General features: G+C 46.0%; 1 protein-coding gene across 5 annotated transcripts in view; it reads right to left on the bottom strand.

The window, feature by feature from the left end:
• PRICKLE2 (prickle planar cell polarity protein 2) overlaps nt 1–14,673 on the bottom strand; it is a 310,745-nt gene extending 296,072 nt beyond the window's left edge. For 4 of the 5 annotated variants that reach the window (XR_004312061.1, XR_004312059.1, XR_004312060.1 and 1 more), the window contains exons 1-2: nt 14,384–14,673; nt 13,642–13,727 (exon numbers count right to left, since the gene is read on the bottom strand). Coding sequence is in view for 2 of the 5 variants with exons in the window: in XM_032458132.1 (XP_032314023.1) it covers nt 13,642–13,727; nt 14,384–14,533 (236 nt within the window). In the remaining 3 variants the exon portion in view is untranslated. The remainder of the gene's footprint in view (nt 1–13,641; nt 13,728–14,383) is intronic. The other variant, XM_032458133.1, reaches the window with a different exon arrangement.
• Between the last annotated feature and the right edge of the window lie 262 nt (nt 14,674–14,935).

Genomic DNA, 14,935 nt, shown 5'->3' with positions numbered 1-14,935 from the left:
GCTAATTCTAGTGTGAGAATGAAAGTCAGATCATCCATTAAAAATATAATGTCAGGTAGTGATAAATGCTCTTTAAAAAACTTAAGAGAGAGGAAGGGAAAAGGGAGTGACTGGGGAATCCTATTTTAGGCTGGTCAGGGAACAGTGCTCTAAGGGAACAGCATCGGAGGAGAGATCTGGAGGGAAGCAAGAGAGCAAAACTGATGGGTATCTAAAGCAGCCCATCCTGGGGGAGGTCCCATCCCAGGAATAAGCCTGCTGTGTTTGGGGACCCGTAAGGTGGCCAGTGTGGCAAGTGGCCGGGGAATAAGAGAAAAAGGAAGGGAAAATATGTGAATTTAGACAGTTTTTTAACTTTCCAAATTTGTAAACACATTTGTCCATCATCAATTACATATTCTTTAAACCTAAATGTTTTGAATGAACTTTTTTTACTCCAAGTGGAATGCTGCGTGTCCTACTGACTCCCTCCCCCACTGTTTTTACATGTCACCTTTATTGCAGACCATTGTCCCTCAAGACTTGGGTCGATTTTTGGAGATGTTCTAGTCTGTCGCAGGGGTGTATTCCAGCTCCACTACCATCCTGCTTTCACTTCTGTGGCCTTACCATGTATTTCACTCTCCACTGGGGCTAGAACATCTCAGTCATCCTTAGTCATCTTCACAGACACCAGACCGTGGCTTGGTTCTACTTTCCAGTTGACGAAAGAGATTAAAAATCATTTTATTAAATTCCAGCGCTTCTAACTAATAGGGAAGAGGATGAGGCCAAGAATAGATTAAAGCTTAAGTGAGGGGGCGGGAACCTTCTTTCCAATCTAAACTGCCAGCCCTCAACATCAATACCAATCATGAATAGTAATCTACACTACTTTGTAATAAGAAAGTGTATGAACTGCTAGGCTGGACAGTCATTGGAATCACGTTTATCTGGTCTCCCTGGTGTGACTGTAAGTCCTGGAGGGCAGGGCTATGGTGTTGACTGATGGTTCTCAAACTGTGTTCCCTGGGCCAGAATCCGCAGCAGCACCAATTTTATTAGGTGTCAATTCTAAGCACCAACTGAAATCTAACGAATGGGAAACTCTGAGGGGGGTGATGCTTTAAAGTGTGAAAACCACTGTGCAGAGTCTGTCTATTCGACCCCTCCGGAGCCAGGCACATAATACGGTGTTCAAGAACCCCAACTACAGTCAGGGTTATAAGACCTAACCTTGGTCTGAGTGCTAAGAAGCTGCGTGACCTTGGGAAAGTAACCCACACTTGCAGCCTCTCTGCTTCCTCATGAAACCCATGTGTATAATGGTGTTTATCTCATAACGGGTTTCAAGAATTAAATAACACAAAACAGGAAACGTGCTTAGAATATAACATCCCCGGCACATTGTAAACGTTCAGTTCATGACAGCTAACATGACGGTAAAAAAAAAAAATTGTCATTTGCTTTCATTTTATTTCACATAATTTATTCTGAAAAGCCTAGATCCATTCATGTTAGGCTGAACAGAAATCAGGCAACGAGAAAGTACAATTACTGCTATACCTTTTCTGATTGTGTTTATAGAAAATTGGCGGGGGAGTCGGCGGGGGTGAGCAGGGAGGGGCAGAACGAGTTAGCGCCGGCAGAGTTCTGTGGAAATGGGACCTACTTCTAGGATTATGAAGAATTTCCTTTTCCAAGGAAGCCCATTTTTTCCCCCTTTGAAAGCGAATCAATAATATAACCTGGACATTAATTAAAAGGCCCTAGGGCCAAAAACTCTTCCCACAAATAACTGTCCGCACACGACCAGTTCATTTCCTACACATCTCCTTGGCGAGGCCCAGCAAAAGCTCACAGAAGATGGATGGACTTCATAGGGTGACCCGGGGGTCAACTGATTCAGACAGCTTAATTCATCAACAAGGCAGCAAATTCCATCTCAGAGTTTCATCCACACAGAGCAGCTTGCACAATCCCCTCCTGCTGCAAACATTAAACTGGCCTAGGAAAGATAAGTAAAGCATATTCCCCACAAAAGCACCCACAAATCAAGGCCTAGTCCTTCTATATCCCTGTAGTTTTACAAGTAACACATGCAGAAAGCCCAAACTGGTCACACTGCTTAAGAATACGAAACTGTAAATAGACGCTTCATTACAGGAATGATTACAATGGAGTGAATGGTGGTCCCTTAAAAGATCCACCTGGAATCTCCCAGTGTATTTAGAAAAGGGTCTTTTGGGTGGGAAGGGATAAACTGGGAGTTCGAGATTTGCAGATATTAACTACTATATATAAAATAGATAAACAACAAGGTCCTACTGTAAAGCACTGTATCTTGTAGTAACTTACGGTGAAAAAGAATATGAAAATGAATATACGTATGTTCATGTATGACTGAAGCATTATGCTGTACACTAGAAACTGACACATTGTAAACTGACTATACTTCAATAAAAATATATATAAACAAGCAAACAAAAGAATGGTCTTTGCAGAGGTGATTGGGTTAAGGACCATGAGATGAGATCACTCGGGATTAGGGTAGTCCCAAATCCAATGACAAGCCCTTAGAAGAGAAGAGAAATGGACGGGGACACAGAGGGAGAGCACCACGGAGTGACAGGGGCAGAGATGGGACTGACACATGGGGAAGCCAGGAAGGCCAAGGCACTGCCAAGGGCCCCCAGGAGCCAAGACAGGCATGGGATGGCTTCTCCCTCAGAGCCTCCAGAGGCAACCAACCCTGCCGACACCTTGATTTTGGACTTGCAGCCTTGAGAATTGCAAGATAATATTTTTTTGTTGTTTGTTGTTTGAAGCCACCCAGTTTGGAGTCATCTGTTTCGGCAGCTCTCAAAAACTCTATCATAAAGAAACCAGACCAGAAGGAAATCACACTCTCATGCTAAGAGGTCTGTATTCTTCTTTGGGTAATGGAGTTAACGCTATTTTTTAAGAAATCATTTGACTCTGTTGAATTTTCCAAACTGTCCATATTGCACACCTATCATCCAACAACTATATCAGTATCAGTGTAGAATGAGAAAGAAATCTGCCTTAAAATGCTATTGTCACCAGGATTTTGAAATTTAAAAAAAAAAATTACCCCAAATCTCTAGTTGTTGGACCTCTGTTAAACTGTTCCATCTCCCATAAATCGGGAAGACACATTCACATGTCCTTCCCTGTGGCTTCAAATTCTCCAGACTCAAAATGAGGTAGACTCTCACCAGTTATCTGTTACCTCCAAATTTTTTGCTTCATAAAAATGAGGGAAGCCGGTCATGATTTCCAAATAACTCAGTAAGTCGCTGGAGAAGCCCCAAAGGCCAAGTCATCAAGGATGCAAATGACAGGGGTGCTCCTGGGTGTCTGATTGCGGAACAAAAGACTTTGGAGAAATTACATTATCAGAGTAATTTCCTAGTGTCGTTGAAGAAAGAAAACACCTGCGTTCTTTTAATAAGTCCCCCGGAGGCCTAATTCCTCAGCACTCAGACTTGGAGGGCCCACTTGGGGTGATCCACGTACACATAATGAGTCAGTTTCTAAGAATTGTGAAAGCCCTTTCTGCATCACCAAGTAGTTTACCAAACATAAAATCAAGTAACGCTCTCATTAAACGCCTTCCAACAGGCAAATGTGCTTGCGTCTGCTCTGCAACGTGGTGTCAGGATCAGTAAAGCACTGGGGACCCAAAGTTCAAAAGCATAGGTCCGAAGACCAGCTAATGACCAACTTGTTTATTTTTAGCTTGTTCTGACTTCAAGTTGGCTGATGAAGGGATGTGCTGTGAACTCCTAGGCTTCCTCTAGGACACATGCAAATGGCATTTCTGAAGACCCTCTCTTTCACAAGCTCCCCGGACCCTACAATTTAACATCAAAGCTATAAAGAAGCTGAATGCAGCCCCCTTTAATGTATGCAGATTCGATTAGAAAATCGCAAAGTAGCCTTTTACTGGAAATTGCATTATGTTTAATTCAATTTCTCACCTTCCAGACACCCCAATAAGCTCAACACCACACCCTCTAATTTTATAGGAGTTACACTTTTAAGACCTCAGCCTCAAATAAACCAACTCGCCCAGGGTTCTTCAGACATCCTGACAACAATCGGATCTCATCCTCAGGCCAGCGAGGATATAAGACTCTGTTTTCCCGAAGGTACCGTTTTATATTTAGACCAGGAGAGTCAGAATGACAGAGCTTAACACTCTCTCTTGGTTACAGAGTTTGCGATCTCAAGGCCTAAAGACCTGGTTTCAAATCCTCACTCCAAGGGGGAAGGTATAGCTCAAGTGGTAGAGCACCTGCTTAGCAAGCATGAGGTCCTGGGTTCAATCACCAGTACCTCCTTTAAAAAAAAAAAAAACAGTAAATAAACAAATAAACCTAATTACTTCTCTCCCCCCACCCAAAAAAAAAAAAAATTTAAAAAAATCCTGACTCCACTACTTATTACCTATGCGCCCTAGGGCATGTCACCTAACTTCCCTGGGCAAAGTAGGAGATAAAATACATGCCTCAGAATATTGTTCTGAGGACAACGAGAGGTGATGTATGAAAGAAGCCAAGCACACAGCAGGTCCTCAATCATGTCAGCTCCTTCCCACGAGCATCTTCCAGATAGGGAGGGCGCAACTGCCTAAAGGATTTGCTTAGTGCCGTTACTCCAGCCAAGAGGCACCTTCACTCCAATCTGCCCTTCCAGGAGTGCATATTCACTCAGTCACTGCTTTAAATCAGCAATCACAATATCCGATGTCTACAGTGGCCAGGAATGTAAATGGGTGAGGCAGGCATGAGAGAATGGTGGGGACTGTGAAAAAGTGGAACACGTGTGTTCCATCTAAAAGGAAGCAAGGAATATGAGCCCTGAGCGGTCAGCAATTTTCATCATTCCAGAGAAAACCTCACATGTGAATTTTTACACAAAATATCAAATCTTGGCAACTAATTAAAATTTTATATCCTGTACAATGTCAACAAAATATACATACAGTCCAGATCTTATCTCAGGACTTTCCGGGGTATGACCTGGGGTTCAAACATTGCATAAATATCCTTGTTTCTCATGCCTTAGAAAAGGGAACTTCTGCTTTAGGACTGGTGATCATATAAATGGAAGCACTTGGCACCACAAAAACTCAAGACTTACTAAGCCAGCTAGGGCAAAATGAATTAGGTATTGCCTTGCTGATGTGTGGTTTTCAACTTGGACATGAATTTTCACAGGCTTGGGCTTGAGGCATGAAAAAAGTCCCTTTTTATATAGTGACCCCAGGGGCAGAGTTTAAACGCTGTCTTCCTGTTATAGTTTGCCAATTGCTGTTACAAACATCACATGCACACTTCACTTCAGCAAAGAGATTGAGAGGGTATAGGGTCTAATTCTTCTAAATTCTGCTTCATTGGAGGTGTCTGTGTCCCCAGGGGAGTGTGTGATGGGCCGCAGGAATCTGCTGTTCCATCAGCAAGTCTCATTCCTTTAGACCCTAAATTCTCACATGGTTGTGTGGGGGCTTCCCTCTCTCCCTTCTAAGTCCCTAAGACAAGAACATCACCCACATTGCACACAGGAAGCGCAGGGGTTCCTAGTGGAGAGGTGACTTATTCTCTGTCATATAACCTATAATGTCCAGGGCCGTGAACCAGACCTTCTTCGTCCTTAGCCAATGCTGTTTCCATTAAGCTTCTTCCAAACACAGCCGTATATAGAGCCCATGCTACACACCACGCCCAGGGGGGCGCATTGCACACATTATCCCATTTGACTCTCACAATAACCTCCTACGATAACTTCATAGTAATAAGTAATATTATGGTTTTCAGGTGAGAAAACCAAGAAAGGCCCAGAAAGGTTAAGTCATTTTCCTAAGGATACTCAGCCAGTACGAGGCAGAACCAAGACTACAGTTCCAGCAAAATATCTTCAAACACTGTGCCTTTAACCACTCGGCTCGAATGCTCCCACAGAAGCCCTTACAAGCTTCATAGCAGTTTTTTGGGCTTTTTTTTGACACTGCCTGGAAATACACATTTCTCCCCAGAGATCAGCCTCCATGACTCTCCCATACACCAGGCGGGTAGAACCCTTTTGATCTCACAATGCTCAATGATCGAGGAATCACTCCCTGTAGGGAATGCTCCCTTGGTTCACAGGGAATTCCCTCCAGGGTACTCATTAATCGCGGAGTTAAAGGATAATCCCCCAGCTTTCTGAACCCAGAGACCACAAAATTACAAATTCATTCGATTCTCCCCTCAACCCAGCAACCTTCAACAAAAGCAGCGTAAGGGTGAATGACCACCTTTCAGCCGAATGTGGATATCACTTGTGGGATTAAAGACAAATAAAATGTATTTGGAAAAAAAAAAAAGGATGACTGACATGGACACTCTGTGTTTGTTTTCTCACTACATTTCAGGTACAAACTGTCACTCAGGATGATTAAACACAGATTAATTGCCAGGCTGCCCCCCAAGGCGAGATGTTTCAAAGTTTCAGCCCAAAGAAAACACTGAAATATACTTGAGTTTTTTAAAGAATGGTGGTGGAAGCTGGTGACATCTCTTTGGAGGGTAATTTGATAAGAGCTCCACACAGGCATGCTGCAGCATGAGAAGGCTACTGTCATATGGTGTATAATAAGGGACAACATAAAACCGAAGTAGCCTGGAATAGAAAACATTTAATTCAATGATAATCCATACATTGGATTTTAAAAGCTAATAAATGAATTGGATCTTTTTGCCCTTTGTATACTGACACAGAAAGATGTCCGAGAAGTATTTCTAAGTATAAAAAAAGTAAGCTATAAAAGACCGTATGTGGAATGTATATTCTCTGTAAAGGCTTGTTAATAAATAATAATTCAAATGAATCTGAGTAAACAAATGTCAAGCCATAAACAACATACATCCCTAGTGGTGGGTTGAGTATACTGTTCCTGTACAGCGCTAGCTAGAAAATACTTTGTTTTGCAGACCACGAGGGCTGTCTCAGCCACTCAGTTCTGCTACTGCAAAGGCAGCCTCAGATGATACTAAGCTGAATGGGAGTGGCTGTGTTCTGTTAAAACGTTATTTATGAATTTCAAATTTAAATTTCATGTGATTTTTATATGCTACAAAATGTTACTCTTCTTTTGATTTTTTTTGGGGGGGGGCGTGGTGAGCAACCATTTAAAAATGTGAAAACTCTCTTAGCTAGTGGGCTATACCAAAACATGTAGCAGGATGATTCTGTCCTTCTGGCTGTGGTTTGCTGACCGTGGCTCTCAAAGGTAGGATTATGGGTTTTCCTCTCCCTGCCTATATATGTTTTCTATGTGTGCATGTTTGCATGTGTGAATTTTAAATCTTTAATAATAGCCATGTCTTATTTCAATATCAAGAGACAATACAGATATATAGGGATGAGCTGATGGTGTTTTAACTTCTATCAGGCATATTACCAAATGCCAGTGACATAAGGTGAGCCAAGTAGCTCACCTAAGTCTCTTTTCCTACCGTGAGGATTCCAAGCATGTCTTTCACGCATGCGTGTACAAACACGCACACACACACACACACCCCCTCCATCTCCTTTTTTCCGTTTCCTTGGCACATCAGTTGACTGAGACAGAGTGTTTTTCCTCCCCAAGCAAAATAATCAGTGGGAACCCATTTCTTAGCCAAATTACAACCCACTAAAGGAAACCAGGCCGGCATCTCCCCAAATTACCACCCCATCCAGTCATCCATCAACCCAATTGCCAGGGCAACTAAGGAAAGATGCTTTTCAAGGCGCAGTCTTGGCTGACCCAGTAAGCGCTGCTTCGGGAGCGGCTGCTCCGAGCCCAAGCATCCTGCCTGGAAAGGCAGCTGCTGTTGTCCTCAGACTAACCGCTCCGCATAATTAAAACGACTTCACAAGGCTACCACTGCCCTGGGCTTTCCATGTCAGCCGCTCATGAAAGTGCAACTCCAGGAGGCTTGTTCTGAAAGCCCGCCTTTTAATGTAAGAGTCAAATCTACATTTATCAGCAAAGCTGAAACGTTAAAGGGATTACAAGGAGCTTAGAGCCCACCGGTGGTTCATTGATCTGGTGTGGCAAGCCTCGTCTCCACATGCCCTTTAGAAATGGCTTTGGTCTGTTCCCTGGTTCTTTGGTTGCCTTTGATTTTAGCATCATTCTCACCCAGATTGGAGGGTATGTTTCCTCTAGCCCTGATTCCAAAAGGGTCTCAGATTCCTTTCTTCTAAAACTAAGAGAAGCTATTTGCATATTCCCTTGATAGTGGTATAGACCAGGGGTCAGCAAACATTTTCTGTAAAAGGACGAATGATAAATGTTTTTGGCTTTGTAAGCCACACATTTTCTGTTACAACTACTCAACTCTATTGTTGTAGGTAGGAAATAGCCACAGATAATAATATAAACAAATGGACATGACTTTTTTCAGGTAATAATTCATGGACACTGAAATTTAAATTTTATAGAATTTTCACGTGTCATGAAGTATTATTCTTCTTTCAATTTTTTCCAATTATTAAAAATGTTAAAATCATGTATGACTAATATATATAAAATAGATTAACAACAGGTTTATACTGTATGACACAGGGGAACAAAAGTATTCAGTATCTTGCAGTAACCTATGGAGAAAAACAATATGAAAACAAATATATGTATGTTCATGTATGAGTGAAGTATCATGCTGTATACCAGAAATTGACACAACATTATGAACTGACTATACTTCAATAAAAATATTTATATACAAAAAAACCCAAAAACCATGTATGGCTTATGAGTCATACAATACAGGTAGAGAGTCAGATTTGACCAGCAGGACCTCGTTCGTCGACTCCTATTCAAAGTGTGGTCCCTGGACCTCCAGCATCAGCACCACCTGGGAGCTTGTGAAAAATGCAGCATCTCAGTCCCCTGCCCTCCAGCCTGTTGAATCAGAATCTGCATTTGAACAACATCTCCTGGTGATTCATAAACCAGCCTAATTTAAGAAGTCCTGGTCCAGAACACAGAATTTTGAAGTCAGACAGCTGGAATACTAGGGGGCTGTAGTTTCCTCTGAGACTCAGTTTCTTACCTGTTAAAATGGGTGTAAATAAATGCACCCATCTCCAAGTGAAAGACAGAAAGGATGTAAAACACTCTCCTGCCATTGTCCATGCTTTGAAAATGATAGCTAATATGACAAAAGCTTACAATTTTTTAATATCATTTTTGGAAAGATGAGAATACTCATTCAGGATCTGTAAGCTCCAATCACTTCCTGGACCTAATATGTCCCCTAAGTATTTGAAGAGGTCCCTACATGCAACTGGAATGTCGGTGACTATGGTGAGCCAGGGTCATATTCATCTGAAGGGAGACACTCTGCTTGCTGTTGTAACTGCCACATGGGAAAGTAAGCCCCATGCTTCTGCATCTTTGGATTTTTCAAGAGAAGCTGGAAAGTTGGGTTTTAATGTTAGAAAAAGCCCCCTCATTTAATACCATGCAGACCAAATAAAACCCTTCTGTAGGGTGGATGTGACTTGAGGGTCTCCAGTTTGTGACCTCTACTTTAAAACAGAAAAGTAACGAAAGGCAGTGAGTCACAGGGAAATGAGCCTGGGTTTTTGAGCCAAATTCTAGCTTCTTTCTTGGTAGCCAGGAGACCCTGGGCCAATTACTGAACTACTCTGAGCCTCAGTCTCCTCGTCAGGAAAATCATCACATCTTCCTCACAGGGTCTGGTAAGGATGAAACAGAGACATAGGCAAAACGTGGAGACGGAGACACAGCTCTGGACAGAGTAAGCCCCTCAGCCTTGTCACTGCTGATGTTGTTTTGGTATCATTATTACTTTTATCCCTCAGTGCCTAAGCGTTTAAAGGGCAGATCTTCACTGCAAAAAAAAAAATGGCCATTTTGCCCTTCCTGCTTAAACTGGATACAAACAAGCAAGTCCAATTAACAGCACCCCCATCCCTGGTGAGAAAGCTGTCTCATAGCAGACTGCACTAAGTGCCTAGTTATTAATGATTTTCTTCTGGCTACAGTCCACAAAGATGCCTTAATCTCCCTCTTAATGAGAATCCTCAATTGGGAGCTCAGGATTTGCAGATACTATTATATATAAAATAGTAGTGGGGGAGGGATAAATTAGAACTTTGGGATTAGCAGATAGAAACTATATACATATAATAAGCAACAAGGTCCTACTGTATAGCACAGGGAACTATATTCAATAACTTGTAATAGCCGATAATAAAAGGAATATATATATATATAACTGAATCACTATGCTGTACACCAGAAATTAACACACACTGTAAACCGACTATACTTCGATTTTTAAAGAAAGAAAAAGAAAAAAGAATTCCCTCTGCAGCTCGGCCTCTGCAGGGTTGCCCTAGGCTGTCTCTAGGCGCTGCTTTGTTGGGGCCAGATCACCTGTAGGGAGCGGCACCCGTCTCTGCTCCCCAGCTGCCCTAGATCAGGTGGACAGGAGCGCGCACTGGCTGACAATTATGAGCCCTCACTTCCCCAAGACATGGAAATTCTTGTGGGTTTAGGTTTTTTGGCTTTTTTTTTTTAATCCTATAAATCCCCACATTTGTCACCTCAAGGTGAGGGTGACAATATAAATGGGGCGAAAGTATGATCTTCAAGAAAATCCCCATAAAATGTAACAGTTCTCCATAACCTGAAACATCCTCACACAGAGGAAGCCCCAGGGTGTGGAGAGCAATTGCGCTTGCGCAGTGCTGGGCGCGGCAACTCAGCGCAACGCCGCCTTTACTGTGCACACGCATCAGCTGAGCATCTTGTTAAGGCCCAGCGTCAGGTGCAGTAAGTATAAGAATCTGCATTTCTAACAAGCTCCCACGAGATGGTGATCCTCCCAGTTCCTGCCCCAGGTTTGAATCAACAGGACCCTCCTCTCTGACTTCATTTCAGCCTCCAAGCAAATGTCACCTCCTCCGAGAGTCCTCTCGGACCCCCTCATCCAACACGTAATTATTTGTTGAATGAGGGCAGGAATCTCGTCTGTTTTGTTCTTTGCTGTATCCCTGGCACCTGCAGAGCTCCTGGCACAAAGCAGGCCCTCAAATATTTGTTCATTGGAGAGATCCCAGCCTAACAGCAGAGGAAAATGAACGTAGGGGGAGCCTGAGTCTTTTGCCCAAGGTCACGCAGCTTGGCAAAACTGGAGCAAGACCACGGCCCCGCTCCCTCTGGACTTCAAAGCCCCAGCTCTCTCCGGCACACCAGAAAGGGAAGTCAAGTTTGTTTACAGCACGCTTCCTCCCTAGAACGTCAGTGCCTTCATCCTGGAGGCAAGAACAGAAGTCTGTTCTGCTTTTAGGAGATGCCTGCTGTGTGGACAATGGCCTAGAGGGGGACCATGTGGAAGCAGAGAGACTAGGTGAGACCCGGAGTGGTCATATTTAGGGTGTGTTGGTCCTTTGGCATAAGGGGAGTTCACTGTCCTTAGGACAGACCAAAGGCAGCCCTTCAGCCTGTGTCAGGCCAGCCCTGCCTCCTCTCCGGGCACAAGTGTCTCTCCCAGGGGCTCACAGCACCCCCTCTTCCCGGCAGAAGCTGGGTAAGTGAGCACACAGTGGATTTCAAACTGCCAAAAAGAATACCATGCTACAGCCCAGAAACGATTGTCCCTCTTCTCCAAAAGGTCGCCCAAAAGTATGCCCGTGGGGGAAGAGGAGGGGCAGAAGCACTGAGCTGCCGTCCTTCCAGCCATGGGTGGAGATACCATAAAAACCCCATTCATGGAGGCTTTGCTGCTGCTCATGGGGGACACTGCTCCAGCATGGAAACCTATCTCAGCTTCATGAAAGGCTTTCTTTGCTAAAAAAAAAGGCTCCACAATGGTCTGGAAATAAAACACTTGTTGTCCCCTCTCAACGTCAGCTGGGTCAAAATGGCTTAAGGTTCTCCAAGAAGCTATAGCTGTGGTCATGATGGCCTAAAGTGACAGGGACACCCAGCAGCCTCAAACAGGCTAGTTATGCCTCCTTGCCGGGCAACAGCTGAGAGGAAGCTAAAAATAATTGACATAAGTAGCTAGTATTTACTGGGCAGCTGGTCCTGGGCAAACAGTGTGTTTTCAATACCTCATTTAATCCCGACAAGGAAGCTGTGAGGTGGGTACCATTATTACGCCCATTTAACAGGATAGGGAAACTGAGAACTCAGGAGTGTAAGTGACTAGCTGGAGGTTAGAGGTTACACAGACTAGAAGGAGGGGAGCCTGGCTACACCCCGACACTGTACCACTGCCCCACAGGCCTCTAGTCAGAATCTGTGCCTTCCCCACTTCCATTAGAGCACACGATGGATCAAACAGGAAATGATCGGTAGCGCTGTCACACTGTTTGTGGTTGACAAGATAAGGCTTCTACACCTATTCCCATATTACCATCCACTTTCACATTTGGGACACACTGGGGGCCAGCCCAGCGCACACCTATTTGGGCAACAGCAGCAGGACTAAAGGATGCCTGTGTCTGCCCATTACATATTTATAAGGTCACCCGGCCTTGCCTCTGACACAGAAGTTATTAAATGCTCGGGAGCCATCAGGGCTGCGCTCAGTGCCCTGAAACAAAGGCAAAAAGGCTGCCAGACCCATCAGAAGCAGGAACAAAAGCATTTAATTTCTGAAGGAGCCAGTTGGGAGTTACCCTATAACTGGGTGCCCAGTACACATAACCAACTGGGTCAAAGTAGAGAAACAAGCACAGAGGGAGAAAAACAAAACAAAACACAAAACAAAACAAAACCAAAACCAAAACCAAATCAAAGCAGGTTTTCCCCCCAGGATCCAGAAACAGCCCTCTTCAAAGCAGCATGAGTTGGGGGAGGGGGGGAGGATGATGCACTAAGCAAAGAGAGAATGGGTTACAACGTTGCAGAATTTTCTTCTATCACTGTTCTTCCTTTGTATGAAGTTGCCAAGGATCCATCTCTTCTTACATCAGCAAACACAGAGCCTGCAAGCCTGCACCCTAACTTTTCCCAGCCAGAGCCCCAACAGCCAGATGTACTGGGAGGGCACCCAGATCCCTTGTCTCCCAAACATAATCATTCCAATCCAGGCTGGGGCTGCCTGGAAGTCAACATTCACGGCACATTAATAAGAAACATCTGGCCACCGAAGAGGGTTGACACAGCGCAGGCGGGCAGTGGTGGATTTGTGGTTGGGACCCAGAGTTACAGGGGCTGAATTAAAAACACAATTGGAAAACACCAGCTAGTCCCAGGAATCCTACACATGCTGTACTGAGCACTTGGAAACACTGTTGTGCCTAAGTTGAATCGTTTGGGATAGTGACTTAGATACACAGAGGGTGGGTGCAAGGGACCCAAAACGCTCACATCAGGAAAATGCAAGCTGAGCCCCCCTCTCCTGCATCCTCAGTGTCTAGCCACCACTTCCACCTTCAATATTTGTAGCAGATGTGGTCCCACTCTTAAAGGAACACAGCCTTTGCATTCTTTCCATGTGACTTACAAGTGAATTTCAAAGGCGAAAAATACACGTGTGTGCATATATACATATACATTGACAAATATGTATAGATTTCCCCCTCAGCATTAGTGTGTCTTTAGGAATTCAATTTAAGGCATCCTACCTCCATTTGTGCAAAGCGAACCCGGGGCACTGGTCACCACAGGCGTTACATGGCTGGCCTCTCTCGATCCGCCCCAGCCCGGTCAACTTCAAAACAAAAAGACAACACAAGCATGTTTCCACCACGGAGGCTCCCTCGGAAGCCCCACTTGTGTCCCAGGCAGGAATGCCTGCCTGCTCTGATTTAACTCAAGAGCTTCTCTCCGTTGTGGGGGACTTGGGGCGGGGCGCTACCAGTGCCCCCAGGGTGGTCTCCCGCCTGAGGAAGGGTGTGCGGACCCAGGCGGGCTGCCTCTGGCGTGGGCACTAAGCCACCAAGAAATGGCCCTGGCTGGGGCTTTGTCTCCCCCAAACACCTTGGTCACGGGTTTCTAAGAAACAAAAGCAAGACCTTTCTGCTCCCCAGAGTTCCCTAGAAGCAACCATCGCGAGCTCGCCTAGGACCAGGTTGGTGCCCCCGGAAAGGGGGCAGCACGGGACACCCCAAAAGACAGCACCAAAGTCAAGTCCGCAGCTAGAGCTCCAAGAGGCTGGACGCTCGAGCTTGGGTGGTAGGATTCCGATCTGCCTTAAGGGAAGGGGCGAAGGAGGGGGCTTCTTGCGACGCCCCCGGACAGTGACACTTAGGGCCACGGTTCCCGGTCTGGCTCTCGCCGGGACTGGGGATCCGGCCTTAACCCCTTCTGCGCCTTCGAGAGTCCCCGCGCGCCCCGGCCGCACCCCCGCCCTCGGGGCCGGCTTACCTGGGGCCACAGGTGCGCGGCCGCCGGGCGGAGGGAGGCTGGGCAGGGGCGCTCGCGGCGGGCCCGGGGTACCCGGAGATCCGCCCCGCTCGGGTCGGGGACACTCACCGAGCGGCTGGAGAGTCTTTTCCGGGAGCTCCGGCTGAACATGGCCGGGCGCCTCCTGCACGCAGCGCCGTCCGTCAGTCCGTCCGCACCGCGGCCGCGAGGGCGGGACGCCTGGGCGGGCACCCCCGGTGTCCGGTGGCCTGCCTCCGCCTCGCGGCCCCCGGCTGGCTCCGGCGCGCACGCCTCCTCTTCCTCCTCCTCCTCCTCCCAGGCCTGTGCCTCTCGCCCTCCCGCCCGCAGGTCCCTCCCTCTCTCCCGGCATCCCCCCGCCCTCCCCGGGCTCGCCCCGTGGTCCCCGGGCCCTTCCCATCGCTCCCCTGCGCCCAGCTGCGCCCGTTCTCTCCCTTCCCCTGCTTCCCGGCCGGCCCACCCGGGCTGAATCCCTTCACCTGAGCCCGCCCCCAAAGGCCCTTCCCTCATCCTGACCGAGGAAGTTAGGGGCAG

This window comes from Camelus ferus, chromosome 17, assembly GCF_009834535.1.
Source record: "Camelus ferus isolate YT-003-E chromosome 17, BCGSAC_Cfer_1.0, whole genome shotgun sequence".
NCBI classification, from domain to species: domain Eukaryota; kingdom Metazoa; phylum Chordata; class Mammalia; order Artiodactyla; family Camelidae; genus Camelus; species Camelus ferus.
This window is presented reverse-complemented; position numbering and strand designations above follow the sequence as displayed.